The sequence below is a fragment of the Podarcis erhardii genome (assembly GCF_964252035.2).
Source record: "Podarcis erhardii genome assembly, chromosome: 1".
Classification (NCBI taxonomy): domain Eukaryota; kingdom Metazoa; phylum Chordata; class Lepidosauria; order Squamata; family Lacertidae; genus Podarcis; species Podarcis erhardii.
In genome coordinates this window covers 109,589,856-109,611,379 of record NC_138497.1, presented here as the reverse complement: position 1 = coordinate 109,611,379, position 21,524 = coordinate 109,589,856, and the positions used below count along the sequence as shown (strand labels likewise).

The following is a 21,524-nucleotide window of genomic DNA, read 5'->3' as shown; positions in this document are numbered from 1 at the left end:
TTGCAATTTAAATAGAAATACATTGTCATAGAGGGAGGGGGGAAATACTTTGGCCACCTCATGAGAAGAGAAGACTCCCGGAAAAGACCCTGATGTTGGGAAAGATGGAGGGCACAAGGAGAAGGGGACGACAGGGGACGAGATGGCTGGACAGTGTTCTCGGAGCTACCAGCATGAGTTTAACCAATCTGCGGGAGGCTGTGGAAGACAGGAGTGCCTGGCGTGCTCTGGTCCATGGAGTCATGAAGAGTCGGACACGACTAAAGGACTAAACCAACAACAAGAGGGGAAAACACCAAGTGGCTTGGATGTCTGCTCAGTCTGCTGGCAGGGTGCTGCTCCAGGCTCCTCTATATTTTTATGCTTCCTTTTCTTTCTTTTTCAACAAAAATAACAAACAACCACAAACAAAGAAAATTATACACAACAACAATATCAAATCCATAAAATGGGATTCTCCCGTCACTTCCCTCCCCTGGTTCCTTAAATTCCCTTTTCAACTGCATGTCATTTCTACTCCAAATTGGGTTTTTTGCCTCAAATTTCCTATATTCTGAAATTACACGTGTTCTTAAAATCCTGCTGAAATGTATTAACCTGTTTACAATACTTTTGCAAATACATAATAAACATTTCCCATTCTTTTTTTAAATTTCTTATCATATTGGTTCCTTATCTTTAAACCAGACTTGTCCAGAGCAACCCACGAACAGAGGACACCTTCAGATAGAGGGGAGAAGAGGACTGCCCTCTGCAAAGGAGGACGGCCAATCTTAATTCCATCCATTCGTTGCTGCTAACTTAAGTCCTTCTTATGCAATTGGCTTTCCTTTGGATTCAGGCCTACCTCTGTAATGCAAGGCAGAGCTGCTATTTTTTAAATATATTTTAAAGAGGCAAGACAACGGGGGGGGGGGGGGCTGGTTCACCAACAGGCCTGTGAGAAGCCTCCCTGCCAAAAAACAAACAAACTCAGAGAACCTTCCTGCTTTGCTCAGTATGGTGGTGAAGGAAAGGAGGTCGTCTTCTCTTCCAAGGCCTTCCTGTGAGCAGATGTTGGATAAAATTGCTCCTCAGTTGCAGGAGGTAAGGGAAAATGGCAATCTTTCACCGAGGTAGACTTCTAGTTAACATATGTGCAGTTTGGCGATTTTACACATGGACTCAAGTCTCTGCTACTTTTAAGACTCTTAAAATGCTTGCAGTTCAAAGAGCATGACAAGTTGTCGTTGCTGTTGAATTTGCTTGCAACTGCTCTGTTTTGCATTAAGGTGGTCCCTGGCTCAAATCTCGTCTCAGCCAGAGATATCTCTTTAATTAGCTAGATTCTCTTCCCCAGCCACCCAGCCACAATACTGTGAAAATAACATTGGCCTACCATGTTGTACACGGGCACAGTGAACTCTCTGTACTCTTTAAGACCAGGGGTCAGCAACCTTTTTCAGCCGTGGGCCAGTCCAGCGTCTCTCAGACTATGTGGTGGGCTGGACTATATTTTGCGGGGGGAGGGGGGGAGGGAATGAATTCCTATGCCCCACAAATAACCCAGAGATGCATTTTAAATAAAAGGACACATTCTACACATGTAAAAACACACTGATTCCCGAACCGTCCGCAGGCCAGATTGAGAAGGCAATTGGGCCGCATCTGGCCCACGGGCCTTAGGTTGCCTACCCCTGCTTAAGACCCTTGCTTGCATACCTTCCTCGGGACTAAAATAAATCCTGCTACTGACTTGTGTTTAAAGCCCTACCAAGAAGCAGTGTAAAACCCTCATGCATAACCGATAACCTGTGGAAAGCCTGGAGGAAGGAATTAAGATCCATTTGGTGACGTGCTTTGCAGAGTTCCTGTAGGGATTACTAAGCTAACATATATGAAGTACTTTTGAACGCCTGAAATGAGTTATATAAATCCTACATGGACATCGAACCAGCTCCTTCCTTACGCAAGGATTGATTTCTAAACAAGGGGATATAATTTGCCTTACACTGGCATTTAGCTGGGTAATGGAATGAGTTTTAATTCAATCGATCAATTTAGGTTGCAATCCTTCTCTGGAAGCAAGGCCCACTGACTTCATTCAGTGTAGACACTATTAGGGCTGCTGTAAATCAGCAGGTATTTTCATGTTAATCAAAAAAGTCCCAATATTTCCCTCCGTAACTTTATTATTTATAATAATTAAATCTCTTTACTCCCCTATACCCGCAGGTTTCAGGGCAGTTCACAATGTATGAGCAGTTGTTCACAACATATGTATGCACATGTCACAGTGTAAGGCCATTTTAAACGGGGACCGTGTATCTTGTGTAAGAGTAGTTTCGTTTGTTTTTTAAATGCTGCTTATTAAAATAATAGAAAGTAATTTAGAATTTACTTTTCAATTGAATAGAAATTTAAGCAAAATAGTAAAAAAAGAAAAAAAAGAAATAGTAATTTTAACCAAAAAAAAGGCTGTTTAATTAGAAATGTATTTTCAATCAGAATTACTGATTTTTAATTGAGGAATCAACGAAACATTTAGCGTTATGGCAATCATTCTGTCAGTGCCATAATTTCTGCTTGCCAGATGGAATAGAACACCTCTCCCCCTCCCCACACCCTGTTCTGGAGGGGTTCTCTCAACTACTTTGAGTGATTTGGGCTTGGGGGGGGGCTCACCCTATGCGCTAGCAGAATTCTTTATGTGACTTTCCGCTAGTGGGATTCATTAATTGAATCTGCCCCCAAGGGTAGGACTCAAATGCAGTCAGACTCAGAGAAGACTTGACTGACATTAATAAGAGCCTATTCGTTTCAACAGGTGTACTCTTGAGTAGGATGTGTTTATTTGCTGCCTGTTATTGAGGCAACACCTTAGGCAGGAAACGGTACATTCGAAACTGTGTATGCACGTAATTTCAATTTGGCCTTTCCTTTTTATGGCGTAAGTGAAATGAAACGCGTAACACCGGAGCAGACTTTTGTCAACAGGTGTTGGTTGCAAAAGCACCCTTTGGGAAGGTGCTTGCAGCTGCGCCAAGTGGCCACTGGAGCCCACTGTGGTGCTAACCAAGACTCTCTGCTCATCCACTCTCTCCAACCATATCCAGCAAGGAGAGAGGAACCTGGGAACAGTAGAGGGATATTTCAAAGAAATCAGTAGGCTTTAGTACAGGTTCCTGATCTTGCTGTGATGGTAACATGTACCTCTTTCTACCCCCTGTAGGGAATAGCTTGTCATTGAAATTCTACTCAATATTGATCCAGAGTAGATTCCGACATATAGTTAGCAGAGTAGAAACTTAAACACATTGCAGGACTCCCGAAAAATAGACCAAAGGCAATTGTATTTCATCCCGCAGAGCTTTACTGCTACGGAAGGCATATGAGCATAATGGTCACAAATCCAATACACTCAGGATTGGCACTATCCATAAGAAATCCAGTTGCAGCAGACTTAAACTTAGAATAACTTATAATTAAGTCTAAACTTTAACACTAAGCATACTATGTACAGAACACCACACCAGAAGAAAAAGAGATAGAAAAGACAAAGTGAAATCCAGGCTCCTTCTGGCCTCTTTTTATAGCATGACCTTGACAGAAGAGATAAGAGAATCAGTTTAAGCCAGCTGTACTCAGCTTCTCTGAAGGAATAACCCAAAGATCATGAACCTCCTGCTTGCTTGTTTCTTTCACACTGAGAAGCTTCCAGAACCCTCTTGAATTAAGTAGAATAGGAAAGAGCTCTGGAAATTGGATGAATACGTTTTGTACCAAGAAATGCAAACTGACATAGCCAGAGCTCAGTGGTATCTCCAGGCAGGCCTGGGAATGTTTCCTGTCCAAAAACCCCTAAATAGCTGCTACCAGTCAGTGTGGCCAATTCTCAGCTAGGTGGACCAGTGACCTAACTCAGTGTAAGGCAACTTCCTGTGCTTCCTAACCATAATGCTACAAAATTCATACAACTCGGCTCCATCTCTGCTAGCGGGGGGATGGCGGCAGTTCCCTTACCCCAAGTTATTTGAAGGGTTTGTTTATGTTGGCTCTAGACTTCCTTTCATTCCAAAACATTCCGACTTAACAATGGAAACTTCTAACCAATGAAATGAACACAAACCACAATATGTTAAATTCCCCCAAGGATCTAGACACCACACTTTTAACTATTGTTTACCACCATCCGGTTCTTCTAAGACTCAGGCTTTCCATACTGAACTTGTAAATCTACAGAGACTGCTAGTCCATCCAGCTCAGGTGTGAGGAACCTTTGGTCCCCCAGATGTTGCTGAACTACAACTCCCACAATCCCTGGCCAAAGCTCATTCTTTCTGGGGTGGATGAGAGATAGTTCAACAACATATGGAGAGACACCAGTTCCCCAGCCCTGGCCTATTCTTTGGGGCAGTGACTCCTTAGGAACTTGGACAGAGACCCTTCTTTCTTACAGAGACATCAGAAATTGGACCGGGGTCCATATATGTGTAAAGCATATCCTCGCCATGTAAGAAAAAATAAAGAAAAGAAAAGAGAAAAGAGAAAAGAAAAGAAATCGTTGTAGTGGTTTCACCCAACTAAAGAAATCTTTGTCAATTAATTGTATACATTTTATTCGATCAATTGGTTAATTAAATCTGCAGAAATTTTCAAAAGAGAAAAGAATGGTTCTAAAGAAAAACCAAAATGTTTTTAGATTATGTGTCTTTGTCAGAGCAGCGACCTTCTTACAAGAGTCATTCACCAGTCACTCTCACCCCAATGACTTAAGATAGCATTTTGCCAGTCACTATTTTTTATATGTACTTGTATTGCCAATAATTGTCTGTTTAATCCAGGCATCTTTGTAATCAACTAATTCTTTTACAATAGATTAATCTCAGCCACAATCACAACTACAATTCTATACCCACTTAGCTAGGAGTAAATCTCAGTGGACTCCATAGGACTTAACTTCTGTGTAGACATGTGTAAGTTAATGCTTTAAACACTGCAGCCTTAATTTTTTTTAACCCTCATTTGGTTTAGTGAGTTTTCTTCAATGGACGAGCAATATCTTGGTATTAATGCTTCTACCCAGCAGCACACAGGCCATTGCTGGTTTTTTGAAGCAATCGCTCCTCACCTAGAAAAGAGGATGAAGAAGCAGAAAGCGAAGACAATGGAGGTGAGCATGCTTTTTACTGATCACATGAGCAAATCATGCCACAGCTAAGTTTTCCCCCATCACTAACTTTTTTCCCTTGGCAAGACTGTGGTTCCTTTGATTGCCACAGCGAGGCAGAAATTCAAGAAGCTGAACTTTATTAGTGTATCTCGCACTGGCGTGAAATTCTACCTGTTGAATCTCTGCCATGCAGCTCTTAAAGGCATAGGAGGCTCTTCAGCAGAAAAGAAAAGAAAAAGTGATGAGCCCCATTGATCTCACGTCATACAATTCATTGAAGGCTTTCTGTCAAGATCTCCCCAAACACAGAAGCTGTCAAGGAAGAAAATTGTCTGGCCCATTCATCGTTCAAATATAAAGTACATCCTTTAGACCAGCTTCTATCTCCAGCATCTGCTGGAGAAGATCTTGTGTTTGCTGACTGTTAGTGGGCTTGGTGGCCAGGTGTAAGCCAGCTATCCTGCTGCTATTTCACATGAAAAGTGCAACAAAGAGAAAACGGTTCCGGTGAAAAGGCAGTTGGCTCATACTCAACCTCACAAAGCTCTCCCAGTTTCTTAGCTCTGGTGTCCTTTCAGCGAAAGCTGCAAGCTGGGTGTGACAATCTTGCTAACATTTGAATGCTATGATCCACTTCCAATCTGAGGTCATCAGCTGAGAATGTTATTAAATGCTGTTTGGCAGACCTAACCAGAAAAGGTTGGGGCTTAAGTTTCTGTGTTCAGTATGTTGAAGGGAAGGCTAGAAATCTAGAAAGGAGGGGGACACAGTCTTTGATACACAAACAATATCAGTATTATTAACCAAGGTACCAACAGTGGAATCATACTTAGCGTGTTTCTTCAGAAGTAAATTCCACTGAATGCAATGTTCTTTCAGCTTAGTGTGCTTAGGATTGCAGCATGAAGGATAGTTGGCTGCCGGCACAACTGCACAGTACATCTTGGCCTTTTGCACAAAGCAATAAGCACAATTTCTCCATCAGTACAGTCCTGTGCATTCTAAAAGGCAAGGCGCCCCTTAATTTTTCTCCTGCTCCCTTTATACATTAAATACTATGCATGTTTTATGTAGAAGTGCTTAATGGGGTTTACGCCAAAATAAATGCATGCAGGTATGCTTGTGTGCATAGGATTGCAGGTTAAAGGTTGAAACTAGGGATGGGAGAAAGAATCAATTCAGTTCACATTTAAAGGCAAGCCTACCAAATTTGCACTTCCTGAAATGGCACATGAGCCACTTTTCCAAATTCACACTCCCCATGACTTTTCTGTTGCAGTTCTCCAGTCAAGCAATGTGTACAAAACACAAATACTAGAGTAAAGTGTACATGTGTATGTATCAGTGAAAATGACACGCACAGATACTTGCTGGCAGAGACGTAGCATGGGGGAGGGGCTGCTGGGGCAATGGCCCTGGGCACATTTTTCTGGGATGATCCCAACCTCGCAAAGCAGCTTGGAGTAGGTGTCGCTCCGGTGGTGGCAAGAACTGGGCTGGCGCAGTGGGCTCCATTCACCCTCCACTTCCCATGCCCTCCTGCCCCGGGCACCAGCAAACCACGCTACGCCACTGCTTGTTGGGGGTTGACAGGAGTTATAGTTCAGCAACATTTGGAAAACAGAATATGAGAGGACCAGACATGTTCAAATAACTTTCCTGCAAAAGTATCAGAACGAATGCTCAGTAAATGGGCTGTCTGCAAGAGCCCTATCTTCACCCTTAAAGAGTCACTCCCAACAGCTGCCTTCTTCCTTTTCATAAGGAAAGCTTTGTGCCAGCAAATCAAGAAGAATGCCTGGTTAATAGCTTGCCTGGAAGAGGCAAATTGTTTCAGTTTCCTTTGAAAAAACACAGTGCTAATCAAAGAGCTGTTTGGGGTCTTTGATGAGGAGGCTGCCTAATGGCAGGTCATATTATTTCTCCATCCAGTCCAGTATTGTCTGCTCAGGCTGACAGTGGCTCTCCTGGGGTCTTGGGCAGAAGTTTTTCACCTTGTGTGATTACCTGCGATTATCTTTTAATTGGAGGTGCTGGAAGTTGACCTCCTTGCATGTAAAGCATGGGCCCTACCAAAGAGCTGCAGTATAAATCACACTCATGTCTGTGTGTGTGTGTGTGTGTGTGCGTGTGTGTGCGCGCGTGCGCGCACATACAAAACCCCCCAACTATATTTACATATGTAGATCCACAGATCCTCCACTTCTTCCTTAATTTGTTGCTGTATTATGAGTGCATCATCTTGCTTTTGAAAACGTTTCCTACTTCAAGTATTGCCAAAACGCACTGCAAATACTTCTCAGGGTGAAACAGCACATCTCCAATCTGCTGTTGAGTCACAGGACCCACAAACTCTTCATGTAAGCATCGTTAAGTTATGGTTTACATGAACGGCACTGATACAGCCAAAGGCCCACTGCAGCCACCCACAGTTCATTTCAGGGCTGAGAACGCCCTCAAAAATCTGTTTCCTATTTTATGGAAAAACCTCTGAAATTTGGCATGGATTTTGAAAGCACATAAAGAAAACTGTCTGAGGCTTGGCCTCCGTTTGAGAAAGCTGACGCTGCTTTTGCAAACTGCTCTCGGAGATCCAGTGACCGGCATCCAGAAGAGGGAAGGAGAACTAAAAAATCTTCCTTAAGAGAACAAGCGGGAGAATGAAGGTCTGTAAAAAATAATAAAGTGATACACAAATAGGTCTGGATTTTGGAGGGCTTTGAAAACTTTTTGTTCTGTTGCTCGGCTGTGAGAAAATATCAGAGGCAGAAGGCATGCTCTCAATAGGAAAAAGAAACTGAAAAAGCATATGGCTCGAGACATACTTGAAAGAGACTTCAGCTGTTGGCATACAATATGCTGCTGAAATCCAATAGTTTTGCTTTGGGAGGAGGGGAATGGACTATAACAAAAGTCTTGAGAACTGTCATTTAGGGAAGACTTGAATTGTAACTGATTTCTATTCTACAGATCCAGCTGAAAATCTTAGTTGGAGTGATCTCATGTCTTTTCCTGTCTTTGTTCATTATGTGTGCTGTATTAATTCCTCCGAAAGGTAAGAATTTTCATTCCTGGAAAATACAAAATCCTATGTCCATAAATGTTTCTGCAGGCAGAACTATTTTCAGCAGGACTTAACATGCATGTAACTTTGAGTAAGTTTGCACCCTAGCTTTTCTTTCTTTCTTTTTAAGCTACAGCTAACTAGTTTAACAATAGGAAAAAAATCCATTTGCTGTCTTCTTGCCAGCGCTACTGTGGGTTACCTAAGTTATAGGGATTTGGGGCTGCCATTATCTATACCCTGGAAAAATACAGATGCCTGCATGTGTCGATGCAAGGAATCTTTTCAAGTGAAAAGTCTAGTTGCATTGCCATTGGTGCGCATCACTGGTAATACATTTTGACAAGGCTACAAACAGTGTTTTGAACGGCCATCTACCTGTTAGCATGCATTTCCAAACTCATGACATTTATGGCTTGTTTTCCTCCTATCCATTGCTTTGGATCGGGTTACTGATAATCCTGGGTACATACAATGTGCAAGCACTTGAGTCTGATAGGGTTTCCTTATGGGATCTGGCATCTTCTTGTATGTACACGTGAAGTCAGGCCTATCCAACAGTCACTCAGAGATTCAACATTAGTCATGTTCAGCTTATACACACCAAAATGAATGTTCCTAAGTCAACTGATCTTAACTAATGAGTGACAGATACCACCCCATGACTGTCGTAACAGAAAGCCTCTCAAAAATAGAAAAGAAAAAGCTCATCCTACTCATTTTTTTTTTTAAAAAGAAAAGAATGTTTCCTTTCTTTCATCAGGATAAAATGATGGGAATGTGTATCAGTTATTTTTGTTGCTGTGCATATTGTGCAGGGAGGGAAGTCCATCCTCCATTTGTTCTATGTTTATATAAAACAGAAAATATCCTCTATTAATTCTGTGTGTGGTAGAAAACCAGTTGTTCAGCAAATCTTAAATGCTACCTTCAACAGCTTTACCAAAAGGCCCCTTAAGCTACTATGGATGACAGCAGACTTAACAGCTGAGAGATACTTAGCCTGAACTTTTCACAGGCAAAGCATATGAAAAACAGGGCAGATATTAATGAATTTTATTGCTGATGGGAGGCTAACATTTTACAGGGTATAAAATGTTCATAGCTAGTAATCTTGACAGCCATTTATTTCTACTAGCAGTAGATAGCTTTTGGCACTTGGGTGCATATTTTTAGGGCTCACCTTATGTCAGTGATTGTGAGTTGTTTCAAACTGCTTTTAATATTAGATTTTAAACTGCTTTTAATATGATATTTTAACATAACCAGCCCTGAGACCTTAGGATGACAGGGAGGTGAGGTAATTAATAATGATAATATGATTAATATTTTATCTCTGTAGTCAGCTGGGACTTAATTAGACTGGCCTTCATCTGTGCTTAGCCCCAGTAACCTTGTATTCAGAACAGATAACACAAGAGACAAGACTGCCTTGAACACATACAAAATGCCTCTCCCTTCACAATGAAGAACTATTCCTGCATAATATATCTAAGGATTGGGAATAAGAGATTCCAGGACAAGAAGTTCCAGCTTAAGCTTAGGGGCAACTTCTGTCTTCAGACAGCTTCTGTCCTTAGGCCCTTTTTCTCAGCCAAGTGGACCCTTTGCCTCAGGCCTCAAAGCTGGACCATTGTGAAGTCAAAGTCAAAGTTTATTTGTTGTTGCGACCATCCTAGTCAATTCAAGCGACCGTTGTGAACATTTCTGGTACTGACTTCCCTCAGCAAACAGAATGTTCATGAACATTCCATGTTACCACAACAGTTCATCCAGTGTGTAGGCAGGTACTAGAGCAGGAATGGGGAATCTCAGCCCCCCCTGGGGGGGCTGAATGTGGGCCTCCAAACCTCTTCACCAGGCTCTACATCAGACCACTGCCCTCACCAGGCACCTCAAGTGCTTTTGTCTGGCTGGAATGTGTCATTGAACTGCAATAATGTTTCTTTCTTGCCAGGATGAGCAAAAGAGAGAAGTGTCTGTAGAAATCTCTGATTGCTGTGAGGAACATCTGTTGCTTCACCTGCTCTACCCTCTGGTCCCACTTCACCACTAGCAGGTGGTTCTCAGAAGGCTGACCATAAGGGAGTGTGGTCTTCAGGTTGAAAAAGATTCCTCACCCCTGTACGCGATGATTCGCTACAGCCACCACCATGTCTTTCAGTACATTGCAACATAGATTATATCGCAAATATGCTGTCAGTCCTGAAGAAAAATATGAGCCCTGCAAGAGTCAGATGAAGACCATGTAGCCCTCCAGATGTTGATAGTCTCCAGCTGCCATCAGCCCCAGCCAGAATGAGCAATGGTGAAGACAGATGGGAGTTTTAGCTCAACAACATCTGGAGGGTCACAGGCTCCCCAGCCCTGAGCTGCATAAATAGGTGACAAATGTCCTGTGAATAGACCTTATAACTATGAATCATGTAAGTTCCTAATACTGTGGAGTAACTTTTAGGCATTCTGGTAGAATTGCTGACAGTAGCATTTAAGATCCCCACTGCCCTCGCACCCAAATGGCAATGTCAAATATCCTTTATACCAGAAATACTATTAATAGCAGGTGTTTTATGTTAATTCTATGCTCGCAATAGACATTTTTTAAAAGTTTTTTTCTCCTGGAATGTGTGCAGCGAGTCATAAGATTCCTTTCACTTTATGCTGATTAAAATGACACCCTTGTGTTTTAATGAACTGTAGTGTAAGCTTTTTATCCTTGGCTTTTTTGAAGCTCTCAATTAGAAACTGCCATCTGATGGGAGACGAGCTTCTTCTTCTTTCATGAACATTTATTTTGAAAGATTATTGCTAACTCAGTATTTGCTATGATAGTGATTATTCGTGTGCCTAGACTGGCCTTCGGGTTTATTTATCTTGACAGCTTTCTTCTGCATTTGCGCTGGCGAGGAACAGTGTCAACAGTAGAAGTGACATGTGTGTTCTAGAGTAACTAATAGTTACATAGAAGAAGAAGAAAAACAAGCATTATCTTTCCTTTTCCTTTTTAAATATTGATCTGTTAAAGTAAACGTGGTGATATGTTTCATCAGGAGTCTGAGTATATGACCTTGAGGGAAGTCCCTAAGTGAGGGAGTTATGGAGGAGCAACAAGTATCACCAGATACAACGACCAGATATGTTTCTCCTCTGAGCACCTACTGAAATGGTGGTCATCTCAAATCTCCTTATTTACTTCAGCGTCACAAAGTTTTTGAAAATTGATTTGAACACCTAGCTATGGAAAACAAGATATTTGTTTCTGAGAAACTGCTTGCTCAGAAACAACTTAAGGCTTGTGGTAGGTATTGTCCTAACTAGGCCAGGTTAAAAACAGACACATTTTGCAAAGATGTGCTAGCTTTCTGTTTAGCTGACTTAGAGGGACAGACTGAGCTCAGACGTTCTGCTAGCAGAAGCCAGTGCAAAGACTCCTGCTAATGCAACAATGCTTTCCCCAGGACCAGCCCAAGACATTTTGGCAACTGAGGCGAACGACAAAATGCCCCCTGCCCAACAGGGAACAAGGGGTGAGTGAAGTATACAGCAGGAACAAGCGAAGAATAAAGATCTACATCAACAGGAAGCTGGGGGAGGAATCAAATCAATCTTACCCAATGCTTGAAGTAGGAATCAAAGGCCTTTGTGAAGGGGGAGGGAGCGAAGATGCCTGATCTGAATCATTCTGGGTGGGTGCGGAGCCTAGGAGACCCCCTTTCCTCCCTAAGGTGGGGGAAGGCTAGTGCGCCTCTCGTTCTCCAAGAGGCTGCTATAGAGGCGGCATGGGGGGGGGGAGCTGCCAAGGGGCAGCAGATTCAGCCTCCAGTTAGTGTGGTGCAGCCATTGCTGGCACTGCTCCAGCGGGCAATACATTCCTTGCAGGCTAGATCTGCTGCCCCTGTAGATCCTGCCACCCAAGGCAGTCGCCTCACCTTCCCTCATGGGTGGGCCAGCCCTGCATTCCTTCCACTGCTCCCCTTACTTACCCCCCCCCATGCCTCCCAGCCCCAGATCTGCTCTGGGTCAGGGGAACCCCCAGAACAGCACCCAGGGGGTAGGAGAGGGGAGATCGTTCTGTTGGGAAAACAGAAATGCTTGCGCTGGTGGAACGATCTCCTTGGCACTAACTAGAATTCCAGGGATTACTCTCTGGTGAATTTAAAACACACACAAACACACAAGTATGTAAAATCATTTGTGGGTAAATCAAGGACAGAAATGCAACAGGAAACAATTGCAAAGCTAGCATTTGCAGGAAACACTCATATGAGGCTTGTACAACTGTGTTTTTCAGCTGTTCTCTTTCTAATCCTTCATAAGTATGTTACAGTAAATGTGCTCCACATAGGGAAACCAAGATGGAATGGCATGTTGACTCTTTGATCTGAGCCAGCAGAGCTTAATGACAATATATTATGATGAATGCCTAAAATTGGTGAATTTCTGGTGTCTGAATTTTATTCCAAAATATTTTTTGTGAATTTCATTCACTCATTTCATTCATTCACTCATTTGATTTGATTTCATTTCATTCCCCCCTCATCTTTTGGGATGCCCCCTTCACTGCCAGCAGTTTCATTTGGGTGGTTGTTCAGTGTCAGCATTTAATGGCGTACGCCTGAAATTTTCGGACATTCACAAAATTAGTCTTGGATTGTTAAAGTTTGCCAAGTTTTGGCCATTCACATGGACATGTTTTAAAAATAAATACAGTTTGAGAAATACAGCTAGGGCTGCCATACATCCAGAATTTCCCAGACATAGAAAGGATTCATCCATCAAAAATGATGTCCTGGCGGAATTTTCAAAAAGCAGGGGGAAATGTCTGAGAAAATGCATGCATATGGCAGCCTATATAGGTGTGCTGATTTAGGGGTGATTTTCAAAAAAAACAACAGCAGGGGAACCTACTTCTTCTTTTTTAGATTTTCCAAAGAAACGCAACAACTTTGCCCCCCCCCCCAAGAAAACAGCTCAACAACTTTGCCAAAAAAACCCAAAACAGGCTCAAAATCTTTTGAGTCCGGATTTTCACTTTTTAAAATATGGCAACCCTAAATACACTTAAGAACACAGGAAAGGGACCAATGATTCTAAAACCTAGGACAGAGAGCTTTATTGAACATAGCTCATCTATGTTTGATATGAATGGAAAATGTTGTTTCATTGTTAATTCATTACATGGACTAGTTCAGCTGTGCTGACTGGGGCTGATGGGCACCAGATTGGAGGAGGCTGGAGTGTACCTGCTTAGTTCATGACATAACAAGTGGAATTGACATGTGGGTGTTCCCAGTTATCAGTCAAAATGAAAACTGGCATTCTTCAGAGACATAGAAAACCAGATTCCTGCTGGTCTGAGGAAGACATATTTTCTGTGAAACAAAGGGTTAGTGCAGTTCACCCAGCCTGGTACTTTTCAGCGTGGTTATAAGCGGAAGGGTATGTGTCATATCCTACCAGGTCTACAACCTCCCAAACCCTCAGATTAGTGGCCAATTCAAAGGAATAAAATTCTAGAAACCATTTGTGCCTCTTGGGTGTGTTGTTATTAAATCTCTCATTCCTGTTCTGTTTTCAAAGTTCGAAACAAAGGAAGCAATCCTAGACCTTTAACATTAAAAGAATATCTGGATGGAGACTTCAGTTACAAAACAATTTCTCCTTACTGGATTTCGGGTAAGAGGTGGCATGATTTGTGGTTCAATGAGTATGTGGTGCTGAAACATCATTTTGGATTATTTTTTTAAAAACAAACAAACTACAAAGCTTGTGTACATTGATGCTTTTGTTTATGTTTTATGTCTTTTATGGGGAGTGTTTTGTTTTTAAATGCTTTAAGCTGCCCTGAGAAACGTAAATGCATTGGAAGTATGGGGTATGTGGTTTCTAAAACGAAAAAGTAAGTGCAGCTAAAATGTTCAAGGAATGGGAAAGGGTGAGGTGTATGGGGTTTCATTGTGCCATGTAAGTGCCATGATAATAACTAGTAATTGCAGACTGAGATCAATAGGATTTGCATAAAATAGGGTGGCAGAAAAAGGGCAGGAAAGAAGGGGGTGGCAGAAAGAATGAAAGAAAAAAGCAGGGCAGAGGGAGAGAGACAGAAAGAGAGAGGGAGGGAGGGAGGGAAGGAGGGAGGGAGGTGGCAGAAAGAGAAAGTTTCTGCTGTTTCTGTAAAGCAAGCATAATATAGAACCCAGCAGTATAAATTGTGCATCGTCTAATCTCTGCCCCTATCTCAGGCTGCATGATGCCATACACATGACTTCCCCCAAAGAATCCTGGGAAATGTAGTTTACCCCCCACATAACTGCAGTTCCCTGCATTCTTAACAAACTACAGCTCCCAGGATTTGAGCTACCTGAGATGGCTCCATCCCCCTCCCACCTGAATTACAGCATCAAAGTATTGTTATTTTACATCCATTTCCAACGTCATTTGCTGTAACAGTTGCTGTAGTGAGATGACATTTGTAACCAAGCTTATTGTAATCATTCAAGCTGTGTTTTTCCTCCTCCTTCCTAAGGAAATGAATATCTCCATCGGTTCCCAGAAGATGATATAATTCTTTACAATGTTGAATATGGGCAGTCACACACACTCCTGTCTAACAGCGTACTTGTACGTATTACTGTAATTTTAAAAATTGATTGAAGGGCCATGCTTTGGTTTCTAATTCATATCTTTAAATCTTTTAGAAAAAAGTCAATGCCACAAACTATATACTGTCAGCTGACCAGAATTTCATGCTGTTGGAAAGCAACTACTCTAAGGTAAAATGTTTTTCAGCTGAGATTTGTGGGCGGGATCCAGTGCACTTGTTATGTTTGTGTAACTCCCTGTTTTTAGTGAACATTGGTCACATTGTTAGTGATCAATAGAACTCCCCCCACCCATGTGCACCCCATGTCCTCCCCAAATCTGCTCCATAGGTTTCAGGGAAATTCGTGGAGCAGACTTGGGGGGGCACAGGGAAAGAAGATGAGGGAAGCTTCATTGGGAAGCAGAAGTTACAAAGCACTACTTTGGATACAAACCAGGATTTATTCCTTAGCTTACAATCACCCCTGCTTCCCGCCACAAATGAATCAGAAGTGGCGGTGATGGGGAGTGGAATTCCTCTTGTGATTCTTCTGTATAAGCAAGCATCTCCTAATTCTGCTGACGAAAGGATCCTTTTGCAATAAACCAATGGGTGTACTTTTCTCTGTTGTCAGGGAAATTTCCCAGTGGTCCAAGGCAAACACACTTGTGTGATAAGGGCTGAGATGAAGGAGAACATTCTGAACTCTCTCCACATAGAGACACCATGGTTTTGCAAGGGGAGGGGAGGTAGCGTCAATCAAGAAGCCCCATCCTACTCTGCTTTCATTCCCATTAGCAGTTAGGCAGAGTGGTCATTTTAGGAATTGCTATGCAGCTTTTGTAGATTGTGGGCAACTTATTATTTTTCCTACAGTGAGAAATACATCAAATGTCTAAAAGATCCTTCCCATGTTGCAGTCCATGTGTGGAAATATTTCTTAGTGGAATGGAGGAGACTTTTAGCTCACCTTAAAAAGAGAATCTATATATGGGCATTTCCCCCAAAAGGGAGTCAAAAGAAAGCTCAGCTGGCTCTTGAAATCTGCACTTCTCTGACTTGTGAAATGCAGTTTCCCAGCCAATTAATGTATACAAAACTACATATACTTAAAGTGTGGATAAAAGTGCATATGTTTGTGAAAATAACTAAAACGCATTGTGTAAGGGAAAATCACTTTCCAACAATGTGCACGATGCAAAATTGCATAGAAAATTGTGTGCATTGAAAGAAAACTTGCACTGAAAAGTTTAATGAATTTTCATGCGGATAAAAATAATGCGAAAAAACTTTGCCCATGGGTTGCCTGAGTCCCATAGTAGGTCTCAGGGGTGTGCGCTGTAGATGTCAACACACTCTACTTGGCTGAACAACCTGCGTGATGATTGTCCCTTATACTTTCTGGAAGCTAACCTGCTACCACCACCAAGAAGCATTTCCAGCAACTTCCGCAAGGTGGGCTGTGTTGTGATAACTGGTGCTAGGACAGTGCCATTGTGAAGGTTTGCAGAGCTTTCATAAAGGGAAACTGTCTTCTGCTAAAAACGTGTTGGGAGGAATACTGTATGTTACTATGTTTTGGCTGTAATAACTAATCATGTTATGTCTCTGTTGTAACTTTTTCAGCTCTGGAGGTACTCCTATACAGCATCCTATCACATTTATGATCTTGGAAACAGGTAAGACTGAAAAGGTTTTCTTTTATACTGACCCATGAGTCAATCTGTTCAGTGTTTGCTCTTGGTCTTCTGTTTGGGCTCCTTTAAGGCATACTTTTTTTCCTCTTAGGAGAACAGTGATGGCCACCAACTTGGGGGGGGGGGGGCTTGAAAAAAGACAAAATCAGGGAGGATAAGGCTGTCAATGGCCACCAGACACAGTGGCTACGCTCTGCCTCCACAGTCACCATCATTTATTATTTATACCCTGCCCATCTGCCTGGGTTTCCCCAGCCACTCTGGGTGGCTTCCAATAAAACACTAAAATACAATAACCTATTAAACATTAAAAGCTTCCCTAAATAGGGCTGCCTTCAGATGTCTTCTAAAAGTCTGGTAGTTGTTGTTCCACAGAGCAGGTGCCACTACCGAGAAGGCCCTCTGCCTGGTTCCCTGTAACTTGGCTTCTCTCAGTGAGGGAACCGCCAGAAGGCCCTCAGCGCTGGACCTCAGTGTCCGGGCAGAACGATGGAGGTGGAGACGCTCCTTCAGGTATACCGGTCAGAGATAGCAATGCTTCTGAATTCCTGTTGCTGGAATCCACAGGAAGGGAGAGTGTGTTCTTGTGCTCAGGTCCCGCTTGAGGGCAGTGGTGCCAACTTGGCCCCCCGATTGTGGGTGTCCAGCGGCACACACGGCGTGATGACATGACGTCACTTGCGCCATTGTGTGTGCGTGCTGCTTGGCCTCCACCTGCTGCCGCCACCCACTGCCTTGCCTCCTCTGGCTCTCCGGTGCTGCAGCAACTGGGCCAGGGCCTCTGCCTCTGCCGTGGGGCCTCTGTTAGGGCTTGCCACAGATATGCTTGGGAATATTGGGAATTTTGTGGGTGCTGAGGCCCCCCAGGCCCCCCTGAGTTGGCGCCTATGCCTGAGGGGTCCCTTATGGTTGACAACTGTGAGAACAAGGAGCTAGAGTAGATCAGCCACTGCTCTCCTTATGTTCTTCTATTAGTTAGGCTAGCTAATGGGCACATAGTTTCCAGTGACGTAGCTAAATTATCTGCTTCTAAATGGTTATATCCAATGCTGCACATAGCAAATTCTGCTCACGCAATGGGACTTCCCCTTCCTCTCTTCTCCCTGCATAGCCTCTGGAGCAGATTCTAAAGGTGTGCAAGGAAGGGGAGAGGAAAGTTCTGTTGCACAAGCAGAAGTCTACTGCACTCGCGGAACTCCACCGCAGGATATGACCCAAATACTCTCGGCGTGTGCAGTTTTTAGGCTCCCTTAAATCACAGCACTGCCGTGACTATAGGAATACAATGGGGCTTGCCTCTGCTGCCCAGATGCTAAACACATTGACTTGGGAATAAGCTCAGTCAAATTGTTGAAAAAGAGAGTCAACATATTATAAAGTAAAAAATAATAAAATGAGTATCTGTAACCATGTACATGCCTAGATGGCTGCCCCCAACTATAACAAGAAATTAAATAAGAAAAGAAGCACCGGCGTTGGTGGGCTCCATTGTGCCTATGCCCATCTAGGTTCTCACGAGGGTCCTTTTGGTTTGCTGCTGACCCTACTTTGGGGGTTCTTTTGGGGAAGCCAAGGGCTTTACATGAAATCTGACCTTGAAATACCGAGCTTGCCTTTGCATCTTTCATTTCTTTCCCTTTGCAGTGCTTTTGTCAAAGGACACGAGCTTCCACATGACATTCAGTATATAGCCTGGTCACCTGTTGGACACAAATTGGTCAGTAAGCTCACGAAGTGTGAGAATAACGCTTCTATTTTTATGAGATTCGTTTGCCTTTAGTGTTTGCGCAGCATCGTTTTTGCAGGCCTTCTTATCTCTCCTTATCAGCTGTGCTTTAGAATATTGACTCTTAAAAAGATAAACACTCCACGGATGACTGGAACTGTGGGTGGCTTAGCACAGAGCCCTGGCAATTGTTGGACCACTTTGTCTTCTCTGAAAACTAGACAAACCCAAGGTACAGGGACCAGGGTGTTAGGCTCTCTTCATTTGCTATTTACCCAAAGAATGTAGTTTCTGACCCTCTTTGGTCTGCCCAGATGCAAAGAGAGCTCTACTGCCTCACTGCAGTTCATTTCCCCATTCTTGGGGTTATATTTCTTCTGTACCACCATGAATCTCTAACCCACCCTCCCTGCTGAGAAAAGCATCAGGAAGGGTGGATTAAGGATTGTGAAGCTAGAGTGAGGAGCGTGCCCTCTGCTGGGAGGACCGAGCCCTTAAGATTCATTGCTTGTGGCCTCCCAAAAACATGGCCATGAATCAGGTCCCTTGTTATGTACCCTCTCAGCTCTATTAGCTGCAAGTCAATTTCTGCATGCTTTGGCACTGAGAGCTCTCCTGTTCCACAAAAACCTAGAGAAGGGCCCCTATTTGTGCCCCATTTCTCCAGGACAATATACAAAGTAATAGGGAGAATGAGGCTGTTGGTGGCTATTAGCCATGATGGCGATGTTCTCCCTCCACTAATCCATGGCAAAATGCCTCTGAATACTTAATTCCAGTAGCGATCTGGTAGGCTGCTATGAGGACAAAATGCTGGACTAGCTGGACCTTTGGAATGGTTCAACCCCCTGGGTTCTTACAAGATCAGGCCGTGTATAAATGCAGCAAATAATAAATAAATATATGGCCATTGTGTTTTATGCAGACAACAAATCTGTGAGATCAGGTAGGCTTGGAAATATTGACTTGCCCACAGCCACCAGTTGTGCTTTAAGGCTGAGCAAGGACTTGAACCCAGATTTTCCTAGTCCACTGGCAATATTGTATGGACTCAAGCATACTAGCTTTGCCCCTCCAGAAGCTGCTGGGCTTCAATTCCCACCACTGAACAGGTTTCCAATTGTTTAAAAATGTTTTAAATATGCTTTTGGTTTATCTTTCCGCTCTGTTGTCTTACCACATAGGTGTTTGCTGCCCTGGGCTTCTGTGAGAGGAAGGGCAGGAAAGAAAGTTGAATAGTAGGGTGGTATCCATTGCTACTCAGAGGAGACCCATTGAAAATAACAGACATGGCCAACTTGGGTGCATTCATTTAAACAGGCCTATGCTGAGTAAAATTTAGCTGGATACAACCATTCTTATTCATCATCCCCAGCCAGCATAGTCACTAGTTAAGGATGGTTGAATATGCAGTCCAGCAATAGGTTCTTCATTGCTGATATGCATGGCATGGATCAGATCTCCAAATACTTGTGTGTGAGTGAAAAGCCCCCATTCACACAGGAGAGATATAATTTTATCCTCGACTTGTCAGCCCCTAGCCACACTGAGCATTACTCCAAAGGATTTTCCTTGCAGCCTGGGGGAGTGAAAACTTGCACACCCTCTGTTCTGTAGAAACAGAAGTGCCTTCTGCCCTTTGCATCTAATTCCCTGTTTAGATGTGCTATACTGTCCTCAATAGCTTTGACTGCATAAAATGATTTTGGGTTTTTTCTTCCCAGGTTTATGTGTATCAGAATAATATCTATTTGAAACAAGGCCCCAGAGAACCTGCTGTTCAAATAACTACAAATGGTTATTGGAATGAAATATTTAATGGAATCCCTGACTGGGTCTACGAAGGTAAACATCAACCTGAAATCAATATTATTGCTACGTGAGGCAAGAGTTGGGCAGCAAAAAGATGGGATGCCCTGAACAGCAGCCAAAAGTTGTTCATAGTGCTGTGTTTGTGTAGAAGGCTTATATTTCTCATAAGGAGTCCCTTCCTCAAAACTGCAAAAAGCTAACTGCTAACTACAAGCCAGCATGGTTATTCACCATCATAATTTACTATTTGTCAACGGCTTTGCTCAACGTCTTACAGCAATAACATGCATTCTCACTGTGGTTTCCTAACATCCCATATCTTGGGTTTTCACATCCCGCCACATGTTTCTTCAGGGTAAGGTGGGGGGATATTTCCTTGTTAGTTTCTGCTAGGTTTCAGACCTACCCATTTTTGTACGTTCCTCAGATATTGGTCATAAAACTATCTGTCCAACTTAAGAACTAGTATCGTGTTTATCTGTAATATTAGGACACAATTTCTTCTAATTTAGCTTCTGAAACACTCCACTGATAAAAGACTCTGCCTTGTGGGCTAATAAGGCCCACCAAGCCTCATCATTTGGTTCGCTTGGCCATTTCAGCCAATATTACCTGTACCCTTAAGTCAAAATTACTCACGTTCTTTATCTCAAGAGTATTTAACATCTATGAATATTTTACATTCTTTGAATTGTCATTCTTGTTGCTCTTATATGTACATCATGAATTAGAAACAAAAGGCTCCTGCTCATGTTGCTTGCCAACCACATCTATCTCCTGACAATGGGGACTGCGTGATGACAGCTTTGCATTTTTATGTATATAGGAAGAAAAAAATATATAACCCATGCTATTAACTAACATTCATACACGTTTAGCTCTGCAATGTTCTTGGACATAGTTACATTTATTTAGGTGAATAACTAGGGCCTCCCAAACAGGGAACCCTCATAACATAAATCCATCACGGCCAATAAGGCTGGAATAATGCTATGCTTTGTTGCACTAGATTAGCTTAGCAATAGGTATGCCCTATCCTCTCCCCTTCCCTTTTATACTAGCCATGGTATTTATCCAGAAAAAAATCTGTACAGCAGAAACAATGTCTCACGTGACATTCAAGTTGCGGGCTTACTACTGGGACAGAGGTGCCTTGCTTGTTTGATGCATGGCAGCTTATCAGATAAATGGGTTCTATGTACACTGGTGTCCTTACAAGATAACGGTAGCGCATGATCTTCTTTTGTAGTAGAATAACATATATTTAACATGATTTCTCTTAGAGGAAATGCTTGCTGTAAAATATGCACTGTGGTGGTCCCCAAATGCAAAGAATGTGGCATACCTACAGTTTAATGATACTGGAATACCAGTTATTGAATATTCATATTATGGTGAAGATCAATATCCTAGAAAAATAAAGATACCATATCCAAAGGTATGTTTGGGGTTTTGTTGTTTGCTTTGCTTGGCTCTGTTGAATAAGATCT

General features: G+C 42.7%; 1 protein-coding gene across 6 annotated transcripts in view; it reads left to right on the top strand.

Moving 5' to 3' along the window:
* Positions 1 to 953: 953 nt before the first annotated feature.
* FAP (fibroblast activation protein alpha) overlaps positions 954 to 21,524 on the top strand; it is a 60,072-nt gene continuing 39,501 nt past the window's right edge. The window contains exons 1-11 of one of the 6 annotated variants that reach the window (XM_081871465.1): positions 954 to 1,086; positions 5,066 to 5,152; positions 8,123 to 8,207; positions 11,675 to 11,743; positions 13,797 to 13,892; positions 14,743 to 14,837; positions 14,915 to 14,989; positions 16,426 to 16,478; positions 18,141 to 18,213; positions 19,947 to 20,067; positions 21,318 to 21,472. In XM_081871465.1, coding sequence (XP_081727591.1) covers positions 1,000 to 1,086; positions 5,066 to 5,152; positions 8,123 to 8,207; positions 11,675 to 11,743; positions 13,797 to 13,892; positions 14,743 to 14,837; positions 14,915 to 14,989; positions 16,426 to 16,478; positions 18,141 to 18,213; positions 19,947 to 20,067; positions 21,318 to 21,472 — 996 coding nt within the window. In that variant the 5' untranslated portion in view covers positions 954 to 999. Of the gene's footprint in view, positions 1,087 to 3,163; positions 3,182 to 5,065; positions 5,153 to 7,494; positions 7,819 to 8,122; positions 8,208 to 11,674; positions 11,744 to 13,796; positions 13,893 to 14,742; positions 14,838 to 14,914; positions 14,990 to 16,425; positions 16,479 to 18,140; positions 18,214 to 19,946; positions 20,068 to 21,317; positions 21,473 to 21,524 lie in introns of those variants that run through there. The other 5 variants (XM_081871466.1, XM_081871468.1, XM_081871467.1 and 2 more) reach the window with 5 other exon arrangements.